The sequence below is a fragment of the Thamnophis elegans genome, chromosome 3 (genome assembly GCF_009769535.1).
Source record: "Thamnophis elegans isolate rThaEle1 chromosome 3, rThaEle1.pri, whole genome shotgun sequence".
Taxonomy (NCBI): Eukaryota; Metazoa; Chordata; class Lepidosauria; order Squamata; family Colubridae; genus Thamnophis; species Thamnophis elegans.
The window spans coordinates 91,197,478-91,211,222 of record NC_045543.1 but is presented as its reverse complement, the minus strand read 5'-3'; the positions used below and the strand labels follow the sequence as shown (position 1 = coordinate 91,211,222).

Sequence of the window (13,745 nt, the reverse complement as noted above, 5' to 3'; positions counted from 1 at the left end):
ATCTTTTAGTCTTATGAGCATCAGTGCTTCAGCATTGCTATTGTACTATCAGAATTTTTTACAGCTACAGAATCTTCTTCCTAGATTTTGTGAATTCATTCTCCTTTTTGTACATTATGCATTGGTTAGACTTTCTTTGCTACATAAGAGCTCACTTTTTATTGATAAACTTTTGTTTGCAGGTTTATCTGTCCTGGATCTTTTGAAGGCATTATATTATTAAAGGGGGGGGGGATTTACTCATTGCTCACATTCATAAATTCATCAAATTTTCTACTGTTATTATATTCTAGTATTTCTATTACATTCTGCTAATGGTTATTTTACTCAGACAGTTCTTTAGAAATATGACAAGATAAATAGAAAACAACCCTACGTAGATGTTTGACTGAATCTTACTTATATCCCATGGTTGGGTTTTGAAACTGGGAAAATGATAGTAACTTCTTCATTTACTTGACTAGTGTCTGTCTGTTTGTTTATTTAATGTTTGTGAGGGGAAAAATCATATTCTGATTAACATTTCTTTTAGAACCAACAAATCAAGTTGCAGATGCAGCTTTTTTATGCGAAGTTTTTCAAAAGTGTGGCCCAAGGATTCCTGGACATTCCCAAGACCACCTCGGGGTCTGCAAAATCAAAATTGCCACCTTAAAATTAAAAATAATACAATATTAAAAGCCCCTCAGAGAGTTGTGAGATGTAGTAGAGGCAGTAGATGTATCCATTTTTATTATTAATGTATACAATATTGATAAATACAAAAACCCATTGAAACAGAAGCTGTTTTAGCAACTTGTAATTTTTTAAAATGAGAAAAAGGCCTGAGGGAAAAAATGTGGGAAGGGATTCTAGAGATGTTTCTCTGTCAGAATTGAAGAATCAATAGTATTTATCTCCAGAACTTGAAAAGGGATGTTCAGCTTTATAGCCTTCATTTTTTCCAAACAGGATATTAAAGCATCAGACAGAGATAAAACAGTTTTAAGCACAATTAAGAGTTGCAAATGCCAAAGATTCTGTTGTGGTTATCATGTTACAATACTATAATCAGCCACAAGATGGGAGTCTTGCTGTTACAGTGTTCATTGACGATTCAAAAGTGGGGAGGGGGGGGGCGACAGTGTGTTCTTGCTCAGCATAACAGTGCTATTTCAAATCCAAGAAAGTAGATAAAGGGCAAATTAAAAGAAATGCTCATTATATAAGTGGTCACAGACAAGAAACATTTGGAAAGAATGCAAATACTGCATTTACCATTTTAAAAGCTGATCAGAAAACTAGTTCCTGATGTATTTTTAATGAATAAAATATTTAGTGAGCATTTTACTTTCAACATTGGCTATTAAGCTAAATAGCTCTGGATAAGACTAATGTACAATTCCAGAATTTTCCTATAAGCTCTGATAACCTAATAGAATTCAAAATCCATTACTAAGTAAAATCTATGTTGAGCTTAGCACACTGACTTCTCAGGTGAAACATTTTGATTGCACTTCTAATCAGGCAAAATGCATTGAACTTGGGTCTACAGAGTTTGGAAAGAGCAGAATAATTTCATTGTATTAAATCCTTGGCTCAATGTCAAAAATGGGCTGGGAATTTATTGATTACCTTTCCATACATAACCTGAACACCCAGGGTCCTTCAAGGAATTAAGTCAGGAGTTCTCAAATAGTGTGGTGTTATGACCACCTAAAATAAATGAATATGTGTTGGGATCCGATAGGGATAAGTGAAATGTGGCTTGTCCAAAGCAGGAACATGATTTTCCAGGAATTGTGGATATGCAAAGGCCAAAGCTGGATTTGCTATCACTATTTGTGAGCTCTGAAAGCCTTTCCATTTACTACAACTGCATCAGTCAGAACCCACTCTGGAGTGTAGTCCAAAGTATCTCAGCCAGAATCAATTGCCTTGGCTCACTTTTTCCTCTCTTCCATGATTGGTTGTTTCTTGACTTCCTGGGATCATTAGTCTGGATCCTGGTGCTAGAAATCTATACTTTCCTCAGGCAGGCAGCATGGCCTGGCCTCTCATCAAGAGATGTTTGCTGTTGTGAGGAAAAAACAGGAGGAAGCATGTTCCACCTTGAGCTAAACGAAATGCAGAATATAATTTGCAAGCAGAGGAAATACATTGCTTGGACTCCCTGCAGCAGACATGGAGGACCAGTTCCATGACACAACATAAATAGCCTTTCCAGGAAGAAGCCTTGGGTGGCATTAAGTAATAGGACCTAACTCTGGCCAGGTTGTCAGGTAGCACTTAGGATAGATTAAAACTACCATAAGGGTCATTGCAGCAAACAAAATGGCTGTGGAAGGAGAGCCCCCAGTTTTTGGATGCTCTGATCTGATCCAATCCAGTGCTTGGCAAAAGACCGCATTCAAGCAGAAGGTGCAACACTGGAGAGTCATTTCTACAGCCTGAGAATAGAAAGTTAAGATTTGAGAGATGAGGATATACATAATGGGGAGAAAATCCATACAACAGTAAAATTATTCTGGGATAATTAGTTGTTAGTTCATCCTTTTAAATATTAATAAATGTAATCATTTGTTTTAAACTTTGTTTTTCCTGAACAGAATTATGGAGGAAGGATCAATTCAGTTTGTGAATGCAGCATAGGTATTCTTACCTAAAATGTCAAGTTGATGCATATAGTTGTAGGCTGTGAACAAAAGACCATTTTGCTCAGTGCCCAAAGGAGATTGGACTCTGATAAATATGAAAGATGCTTTATGAGAAAATAGTTTCCTAATAGTTGGGCAATTCTTGCCAGCAACCTGGATTCTCTGGTGTTATATAGTGGAGTCCTTGTAATTGTAGGTTGTCTTAATTATATAATCTAAAAGATCTAAAACAAGTATTTGACTTTTTATATGCACTATGGGAAACTTAGGATCTTAACAGTGGAAATTCAGAGTTCAAGAGTTTGAACTACAGTATAAATTCTAGTTTCTCCAGTTAATATGAGCAGTTTTAAAGGTATTTAAGATTGCACTTTACCAGTGGACAGTCTCATCCACAAGAAGGAAAGGAAAAACTTTGGAGGAAATTAGTTTGTTAACATGTACCCTGACAATCTAGCACAGAAAAACAGTTTGGGGCAATTTGTAATAAGCTATTTTGAAATACTGTGAGAAATGTCCTTTTAAAAATGGAGTTTCCACAGGACGATGTGTTATTGAACAGGAGATTCTTGATATCTCTCAGCAATGGTTAGAATCCAATATTGTGCTTGATCTGTCTACCTCGTCCTTCCCAAGCCTCAGGACTAGCTGTTTTTGGCATTGGATATAATGGAGGCTGAACTGGTGGTATGTTAGGATCCAGAGCTCTCTTAGATTTTTACTGTCAACATAAAATTTCAACCCAACAAGGAGGGAAAATGCTACTCCCTACTTTTTCACCTTTCTGTTGCTGGATTTATGATGTTCTGCATAAAGTTCATCTCTCAGACATTGAGAGATAAGACAGTTTGAAGCATCTGAACCTCATACTAGCTTAGCATATGAATTACTTCTTAATGGAATTTAAAATTCTTTCCAGATTGAAAGGTACACTGAAACAAAGGGACTTATTAGGCTTCTGTTATTCTCTGATTTTATGAGAAAAAAGTTTAAATTTGGATTCCAGAGCAACAAATGAACCCTAGCCAGGGTGAGTGTCCAATAATCTGCCTTTTGTTGTTCAGACATTAAATATTTGCATGGCTAACTTCACATCCTAAGCCTGCTGAAGTGGGGGAAAAAATAGGAACTTCGTCGTTGTGGTGTGAAAGAGGCAGAAAAATGTATTAAACATTTGGCAGTCATGGATATGTGTGCATTGTATTAGAATTTAAAATGCCAAATAGTTCAGTGGAAGCAGGATCATACTTTATTATAAAGAATATCTGTCCAGATTCAGGCAAAGTTTACTCTGTAAAAATGATATCTGAAACTACTGTACTGAACTATACAAATTTAGCAGATTTTACATAAATTCTATGAGTCTGTCTTGCTAAGGCACTGCAGTGGTCCCTAGTTCTTTACTTATGAAATGTCATTCATCTGCCTACTGCTAAAAAGCAAATGGGAAAAAATATATATCTGGTCCAAGAAATGCAAAAATTAGCACAGGGAGAATTTTAAAAAGCATACGGCTGTCTTCAGATTTAATTAGAGCAGGGTACAGGAATTAGGTCTGAATGTCCGTCAAAAAGGAACTGAAAAGAAATCTGAATGTACAGTGGTGCTTAACTGCTGAAGATCAAAAATGTAGTATGAATCTCCTTGACTGCCCAAGGTAAAGGTAATAATCCACTTGTCATTTTTGCTCATGATCATAAGCCTTTCAATCAAAGCTGTCAAATCTTCCCAGCCATCTTTAACAAATTCTTCCTTAATACTCCTACCTTTTTCTTAATACTGTGGAGCAATATTATTCTTCCAATTGTCAAATAGTGATGCAGTCTGTACAAATAAAGATGCAGTCTAATCAAAGGCAACCTGTACATAAGCAAGCTACCTCTGGCTTTTAACATTTCTCTACACCATCCACAGTTCCATCTTTCAGCATTCTCACTGTACACATGGCTTCCTTTTCATCCATTTCTGTTCAATATTAACAGTTGTATTACATGGGCCTAGCATTCTCTTACTTCAGTTTCCACCCAAATCATTTCATCAGTTTTATTTTTAATTACATGAAAACTTCTTGTTTACCTTTCTTCATCCATTTTGAAAATAATTATTTCTGTCACTCATTTGCCTCCCTTTTAAACCTTAACCATTCTTTGCTTTTTTAAATACTACATTCTTTGTGTTGATTCTTTCCCTTTGTAGATGCTATGCAATATATTTCTCTCATTCTTAGTTTTTTCCAGTATTTTTTTTCATACCCACTTGATAGGACTTTTATTTTGTTGCTTTTATTTTCTTATGTGTATATTTCCAATTGTTTTATCTGGGAATATTAATAAAAAGCAAATATTTTTTTTCCAAATCTGTAAAGCCCATTTCTGCTGTAATACTCTAAGGTCATAAAGCCTGCCAGCGTACCTGTTTCCTTTCTCACCAGAATTAGCTTGGCCTGCATTTTAATAATGAATAGGAAAAGCATGAAAGAAATACAGTCATTTTCTTTAATTGCTTTTAAGCTGTTTGCTCCAGAAAAGCACTTCTTTAGAAGTGCAAGAAATGGATGTATTTTGACATTGTGCATCTCCTATTTAAAAATGACTTCTCAAATTATAACAAATCTATCAGAAAACTACTTTAGTTAAGAGGTGCTACAGAATGAAACTCTATATATAAACTGCAGAACGGGAGAGACATATATTGAAAAGCAGAGCTTTTCTTTCCAAAGCTAACAAGAAATAAATTCTTTTGAAAAGCTAACCTTAAAGGGCTTTAATGCATTATAAATGTTTATTCATACACACTGTAGTAAATATTGCTAAGGGGCCTTCTTGAAGCTAACCTTGTGTATCTCTAGCTCCAATGCTCTTTTGATATATAAATAAATAATTTGCCATTGTGATGCCTCCCTCTATCACAATGTTGAATCAAACATTGAGTGACATTGAAGTCCAAATAGCATTTTATCCCAGAGGTTCTCTCTTGATGCATAATTGTAATGTGTAACCTATTTCTTTCCTCAGACTCATATTAGCACATTGTTAAATGCCTGGAATATGTAGGCTTCGTTCTGGAAAAAGAGAATGTAGTTTTGCACAGAGAATTGGTTCTCCAGGAAAAGGCTAATTACTATGTTGTTGGTTAGAGTTACTAATATCCAAAGACATTTCAAAGGCTTTTTGCTTTTTAAAAATTATCTTCTTGCGATTCAGAGTTCTTTAGATAACAAATCAAATCAACAGTATTTTTTTTTTTTGCATGAGAAACTAAGGACAATAATGCCACATATATATTTATTTTTCATTTTTTCTTTTCATCTCCAGCTCCGTTGATCATCAGAATTTCTTTGTTATATCTTTAGTGTCTTTGAATTTGAAGAGTTTTAAGTAGTGCTCAGCCTCAACCATTACCCTGTCTTCAATACAACATTGTACAGCTGTCATCCTGGCAAACCTGTTCTAACCCTTCTCAAACAAAACTTATGTGCTCTAATTGTTTAGAGCAGGATGAAGAATAGGCTTGAATTTTGAGATTGACACACATGCAAATACCACTGCATTCTGAGCTTAAATTTTCAAAACCAGATGAATTACTTCCCAGAGTTAAAGGCACAACATAGTGATGTGGCTGAACTTTTCACAATGTGCTTTATTTTGAAAAATCTGAGAAATACTGAAATGTCACTTGCCCAGAAAGGTGCAAGCAACCGCTACTTTCAAAAGGGAGAGAGGAGAAAAATCCAGCAAACTAACACTGGGAAAAAATATCAAGCAAATTTAAAGATTGATTTGTATGCATCTTGAAAATAATGGGATAATGATCTACATGATATATTCCCTCCTCCTCGTTGTTTTCATGAGTCTGTGGAGCCAAGGGCCAAAGGGCTGTTTTTCTGTGGAAGAGTGATTTGGCAACTTGATTTCAGAACAGAAGGGCACGAGGAAAGTGTGTCAAGAGAGCAAGATGCCTTGGCTTCTACAGAAAAGTGAGTAAAGCTGAGGCGACTTGCAAACGGAAAACTGCCTGCTCCAGTATTAATAGTCCAGATTTGCTTTTGCAACATTATCTCCACAGCGGATCTGGACATTAGCTGGCCCTGTTGGAGAAGAGCTGCAGAAGCCCAATGCTTATATGCACACAGGTCTGTAGGAGGGGTGGGGAAACCAATGATGAAAACTATTGTAGTGGCACAATTTAAGTGCTGTTCATCCCTTTTGCATGTGCATTTCTTACAATGGCACGACATAGTTTTTGTCGTTTTGATGAACACTTAAGTTCCTGCAGTTCAACCTTCTATGTCAGGATCCTGAGTTATAATGGATATTCTCTCTAGCAGAGAAAAGGGCAGCAAGCTGATGCTGCTTCTCTGGTTGGGTGAATGCCTCTGAAACAAATACCACTTTGTGCAAGGGTACATCCTTCTAAATCAGAATGTTTCAAACTTGGCATTCTTAAGATCTGTGTACGTCAACTCCCAGCATGCTGACTGGGGAATTTTGGAAGCTGAAGCTGAAGTCCACACATCTTAAAGTTGCCAAGACTGAAAAACACAGTTCTAAAGCATCCTTCCCCAACTTGGCTCTCCAGATCTACAGGTAGTCTTCAACTTAAGACCACAATTGAGCCCAAAATTGCTGTTGCTAAGTGAGAAATTTGTTTAGCGAGTTTGCCCCATTTTACAACTTTTCTTGCCACATTTGTTAAGTGAATCACTGCAGTTCTTAATTTAGTAGCACGTTTAAATGATTCTGACTTCTCCATTGACTTTGCTTGTCAGAAGGTTGCAAAAGGGGATCACGTGACCCTGGGAAACGTAATGTGAGTCAGGTGTCGTGCATCCGAATGTAGATCATGTGACCATGGGGATGCTGCAATGGTCATATGAAAAATGGTCGTAAGTCACTTTTTTCAGTTCCATTGTAACATTGAATAGTCATTAAGCAAACTGTTGCAAGTCGAGGACTACCTGTATTGAACACTGCATTGAATAGTTTTCCCAAACTGCGATCATCATTGGAACAATGAATAAAATAAAAATGTGGAGAAATAGTTAGAGGCAAAGCGCGCACAAAGCGAACCGGTACCAACCCGTACAAGAACCCACCCTTGGAAATAGTGTTATTTTTGCATCATCTTCCATAGCTCTGGTCAATTAATTTGTGTTGACTTAAATTTGTGGGGGAGACATGAACTGGGCTGGTGGGACATTTTGATCATGTTATAGAGGAGTTACAGAGGAACTTTGAGTTGAAGGGAGGTTATTCTGAACAAGAAAAAAAAGTATAGGTTTAGCCAATATGAGTTCTTTTTACAATTGATTGAATAGCTCTAGTCTAAAGGGTTAACTATTATACAGCAAAAGGAAAATTAGGAACTACAATATTTATCTGAGACTTTTTAGCAGTTTTTTTCTTTGTTTTTTTAAAATAACAATGATTACTTAGGGTCACTTAGCTCAGAGATTCAAATATTTTCTTTTAATGTAAAAATTATGTATTTTGTTTAAGGATAAATTTTCATAATCAATATACTAAACACTAACTGCACAATAGTCCCTTTGTATTATTATGTGTTTAATCTTTGGTGAGATTCACAGCCTTTGGGGCTGGTTGGTAGCTCAACAGCTCGAGTCCTAACCAAGGACCTAGGAACTGCTAAGGTAACGTCGGAGGATATAAGCTGTTCCAGGTAAGGTGGTTTTTTGTAGAATCAGAATGTTCAAGTCCGATAAATTGAGAATTTCCAAATAGCGAGGTAGCTCTTTAGGTATTGCTCCAAGGGCTCCAATTACAATAGGGACAACACACAATTTCTTTTTCCACAGTCACTCAACTTCAATTTGCAAGTCCCGGTACTTTGTGATTTTCTCTTGCTGCTTATCTTCAATTCGCACATCACCAGGTATTGCAATGTCAATGAACCAAACTTTTTTCTTTTCAACTATTGTTATGTTAGGTGTGTTGTGGGCCAAGGGCCTGTCAGTCTGAATTCTGAAATCCCACAAGATCTTGACTTCTTCATTCTCTAGAACCTTCTCGACCTGATGGTCCCAGTGGTTTTTGCTGTACTCAAATCCAAACTTCTGGCACAGTTTCCAGTGAATGATCTTAGCAACTTGGTCATGGCGTTGCTGCACTCACTGATCAAGTGGTCGACTGTTTCATCTTTCTCATTACAGAGGCGACATTTGCTATTGGTGGTAACATGCTGAATTTTTGCTTTGTAATTTGTGGCTAAGGCTTTTTCTTGAGCTGCCAAAATAAAGCCTTCTGTTTCTTTTTTCAGTACTCCTGATCTTAATCAGTTCCAAGTTAGTTTTTAGTCAGCTTTGCCTTCAATGCTTTTCAAGTATTGGCGATGCATAGCTTTGCTTTTCCAATTTTCAGCTCGCTTCTCAATTATTTCTTTCTTGTATTCAGCTTTCGACTTAGTTGTCTTCAGAAGGCCTCCTTTATTTACTTCCTTAATCATTGGTTCTTCACTTTTCTGGATATAGTCATTCAAGCTGTGTCTTTCTTCTTCCACAGTTTGCTTTACTTGTGGGAGTCCTCAACCACCTTCTGCTCTTGGTAGAAATAATCAGTCAACATCACTTTTAGGGTGCAGGGCATGATTCATTGTCATAAGCTTCCTTGTTTTTCTGTCCAAATTGTCCAACTCCATTTGGGTCCAGTCAACTATTCCTGCAGAGTATCGGATCACAGGTATAGCCTAGGTATTTATGGCTTTTATGATGTTTCCTCCACTCAATTTGGACTTTAATATTTTGCGAATTCATTGAATGTACTTGGCTGAAGTTGATTCCTTGACTTTATTATGCATTAAGTTAGAGGCTTCTAAAATCCCCAAGTACTTGTAACCTTCTAGTTTTACTGTCTTTATCATTTCTTCATTCTCAAGTTCTACTCCATCATCTTCTATGACCTTGCCTTCTTTGATTGCCATTGTTGCACATTTGTCAATTCCAAACTGCATGCCAATGTCTTGACTAAATTCTTTTGTGCTTTCAATTAATAAATTTAGTTCAGCTTTTGTTTTACCAAACAGCTTCAAATCATCCATGTACACCAAGTGCAAAATTCTTTCAATCCTTTCTTTGCAAGTTCGTATCCACAGTTCACTTTCTTCAAAATGGTTGTCCAAATTGTCCAACTCCATCTGGGTCCAGTCAATTATTACTGCAGAATATCAAATCACAGGTATATCCCAGAAATTTATTGCTTTTATGATGATGATGATGTTGTTGTTGTATTTTATTCATTAAACATGAAACTCAGCCAACTGAACATTCAAAAATGCATCACAAATACCATTGACTGGTGCTAATGGTTGATAGTTTTCTGCCAGCGTCCTAGGTATCAACTAAGTACGTTCTTAAAATATAAGATGTTCCGAGTAGCACACTTTTTTGCCGTTCCGCTGGTGTTATTGCAGGAAGCTGCAATTTGTTGATATATCTTATAAAATTCTTGGACATGGTGCCAAGTGTCCCAATGACAATGGGTATCACTGTTACATGCTTCATCCATAGCAATGTAGTTTCGATGGCCAGGTTGCGATATTTCATTATTTTTTCTAGTTCTTTTTCTTCGACTCTGGCATCTCCAGGAACAGCGATAACAATAAACTGTACCCGTCGGCCCTCTACAACTGTGATATCTTGCGTGTTGTGCTCCAAATGAGGATCTGTTTGTATTCAAAAGTCCCACAAGATCTTCACCTTCTCATTTTCGATAACTTTTTCCACTTTATGTTCCCATGACTTTCTGGATACAGGTAAATCTTATTTTTTACATAATGACCAGTGGTTATTGTTGTTGTTGTTATTATTATTAATCAATTCTTTCTTTTCTCCTTTCTATTGTTCATTTTTTTTTACAAAACATAAATTAAAGATTTTTTTTAAAAAATTAATAGCATTTATGTACATGGCTTAATATTCATGAATCATATTCATGAATCATATTAAAAAAATCATTGAAATAGCTTCAATAAAAACCAAAGAGATGAAGAGGTTTCTTGCATTATGGAACTTTCCTTACTTTTCTTTCTCCTGTACCCCTTATTCACTTACTCTTATGTCTGTTCCAATGAGATACCTCCCCCCCCCAAAAGACCTGCAGTATGTTTTCACTGCTGAGCACTAAAAGGAAATAATGCTAAAGGGGGAAAAAAACAGACTATGTGGCACAGAAAGGCAGCTGGTCAGAGTTCTAAGGTCAATTGGGAACTGTGCACAGGCTAATGAACCCCTTGACATCCCCTCAGATTCTATCTCTAAAGAATTGACAACACAATTTAACATCTACTTGTATTTATGCCGTTTGTCCTGACCTCCTATGATCTCAATTTGATTGTCACTCACCAAGTTTACAGCTCTTTCACAGTTTCTTCTGCTTTGAGCCGAGGTGGCGCAGTGGTTAGGGTGCAGTACTGCAGGCCACTTCAGCTGACTGTTCTCTGCAGTTCAGCGGATCAAATCTCACCGGCTCAAGGTTGACTCAGCCTTCCATCCTTCCGAGGTGGGTGAAATGAGGACCCAGACTGGGGGGGGGGGGGGGCAATATGCTGACTTTGTAAACCGCTTAGAGAGGCCTGAAAGCCCTATGAAGCGGTATATAAGTCTAACTGCTATTGCTATTGCTATTGTGAAGTAGCTCTTTTAAGCAGAGCCACTTCTTTTTGCTCATTTAATTTTACTAAACTATATGGTCTCTAAAGAATCAGATGCAACTGAACAGATGAATGCAGAGGCTGGTTTTTGGTCATTACCAACAACAGAAAGATCTTTACCCATCACTGAGCCCTGCAAAAAACATCTCCCCATGTAAGCTTAAAAGCATAAAAGTTAGGCGTATGGGCCTTGGGTGTGTGGGTGTGCTTATGAGGGGTGTGTGGAGTTTTTCATAGTTTTCAATGCACTTTGGTAGATTGCACCAGTGTGTTGTGTGATGGCTGCGATCATATCCAGAAGAAGATGTAGACTGGAATCTGCATAAGGTGGGACTCAATTCTACTAGTTAACAAAGAACAGTTGTTTAATCCATTTAAAGTCTTTGCAATTGCTTTAATACACATCCTCTTCATTTCCCCCTGACCCCATAACATAGGAAATGAGACAAATGTTGAGTTTTCCTCTACTGAAATATGATTCAGCAGTGTATTTTAATTAATAAATATTCTAGGTGCTAGGAACATTTGTTGATGTAAGAAAAGTCCATTTGATAGCCTAATTCTAAAAATAATGGATCAAAATGATGCCTTTGTCTGTCATGCTTTGGAAAAGGCAGTCATGCCAAGATATGCCACCCAAGAAATGAAGAATTTAACATTCAGATTCCAAATTGGAATTGGCTACGATTATAAGGCGGTTGTAAACATTTTTAACAAAGAGGTCTTAGTCTGGTAAGCACAAAGAAGTTAAGGCTTAGATGTTTCCATCTAAACTTATCTGTCAAGTTGCAAATCCAGCAAAGCTGTAGTTTTACTCATTGTAATGCAAGGCAGGTCCAAGCTTCTTAGAACACGTCTAATGAGCCAGTCCTTTATTATCTGTGCAAAACTCCCCCTTACAAAATTTAGGAATTAAATTTAGAGAACATTGTTGTGACGCAACTTAATTCCTTGCGATTTCAATCAATCATTTCTCCACAATACACTGTTTCCTCTCCGCTTGAGAAAATTGCTTTCTGAAATGATGGGGTGGTTTTTTTTCCAGACATCTGTGTTTTGCAGCAGGGATACAGCAGCTCTAGTCTATAGTCATGACTGCAAGTCTTCACCAATACAGATTGCTATGAAACTGGTCCCTCAAAGGTGGAAATTCTGAAGATAAAAAAAAATCATATCAAAGGGCTTTGGGAATTTTGGCAGATCGTGTTCATCTCCCCTCTGCAGTTTACCAGAAGCTTTGGGAACTCTTCTCCCTACTTCTCCTCATTGCAAAGGTTACTGTTGTAATGAAAATAGAAGCAAGCAAAAATTTTTAATAAATAAATAAATACAGAATATCTGTAACTGTGCAAGAGAATATACTAATCATAGCAGTGAAAGATACTCTTACACATAAAAAGAGATCCACATATCCAAATATAGGGCTGACCTATATTTACTCATGCTAAAGAAGCCTTGTCTACTCCAGGTAGTTGCCAAGAGAAAAAAGTGACTCAAAAGCACAAAAATAAACCAAACCAAACAAAAAAGAAATGTTACCACTATTGAGTTTGGAAATGTATAGAATAGACTTTCCCAACTTGATTCATTCCTGATGTTATAAATGCAGAATGTTAACTCTGAGAGTAGCAGTTCCAATATACAGAAGGTATATAGCCGAGAATGAGGAAATATACTACATAAATATCAGAGGTCCATTTATTTTGGGATTGTGCTTAATAGGTAATTACAAAGCCTTCATTTTTTTCCTCTCTCAAGACATTAAGCTATAAAACTTTTCATTAGCCTTCCACAGAGAATTTTTCTTTTAGCTGTCTCTAGACCTAGTGTGGCTGTGTGACAAATAGGTTTTGTATGCATGTGCTCTCTCTCACATACTCTTCATGTCATCTTAAAGCAGCCTCCAATTCTCCTTAATTAATCTAGATATAGGAAGAGAGAATACAGCATAGAAGATGACTGGACCTGTTTCAGAAATAATACAATTCACATATTTTGCAGTGTTTGCCATCATAGTTTTTAATCACAATTAGAAAAGAGTTGCATCCCTAGTGATGCAGCTATCAACATGTGTTGGAAAATTCCATACAGTATCTGCTAAATTTTAGACATGTTTGGCAGCTTAGCAAATATCATATGATTGCAGCATCCATGATTTAAATTGCAACAGTCGTGTCTTTTCTTCTACAAAAAGTGTCTTTCCAACTACGATGCTACCATATGTAGTTCATGGCCTCTGGAAAAGATTCTCACAATTAGACAATGGTCTCTTTTGAGTTCCTTTTGACTGAATGCAGGCCCAGCAAGGATTGCTGGGTAGAAGGGATGCTGACAGACTTTGGGATGAGAAGGATAACTCTTTGATTGGTCCGACGCCATTCATTGTATAATCTACAGTGATACCTAAAGGATACCTGCAGAAAAATAAAGAGAAGAATTTACGGT

At 36.8% G+C, this 13,745-nt stretch overlaps 1 protein-coding gene and 1 long non-coding RNA gene across 3 annotated transcripts in view; one reads left to right on the top strand and one right to left on the bottom strand.

Annotated features, from left to right (window-relative positions):
• The first annotated feature begins 11,532 nt into the window (after window positions 1-11,532).
• Window positions 11,533-13,233, top strand: LOC116506505. Its single transcript, XR_004255035.1, has 2 exons — window positions 11,533-11,627; window positions 12,346-13,233. It is a non-coding gene; the product is annotated as an uncharacterized LOC116506505 (long non-coding RNA).
• Window positions 13,234-13,293: 60 nt separating this feature from the next.
• Window positions 13,294-13,745, bottom strand: part of MARCHF3 (membrane associated ring-CH-type finger 3) — a 118,924-nt gene continuing 118,472 nt past the window's right edge. For both annotated transcript variants that reach the window (XM_032214291.1, XM_032214292.1), the window contains exon 5: window positions 13,294-13,714. In XM_032214291.1, coding sequence (XP_032070182.1) covers window positions 13,556-13,714 — 159 coding nt within the window. In that variant the 3' untranslated portion in view covers window positions 13,294-13,555. The remainder of the gene's footprint in view (window positions 13,715-13,745) is intronic.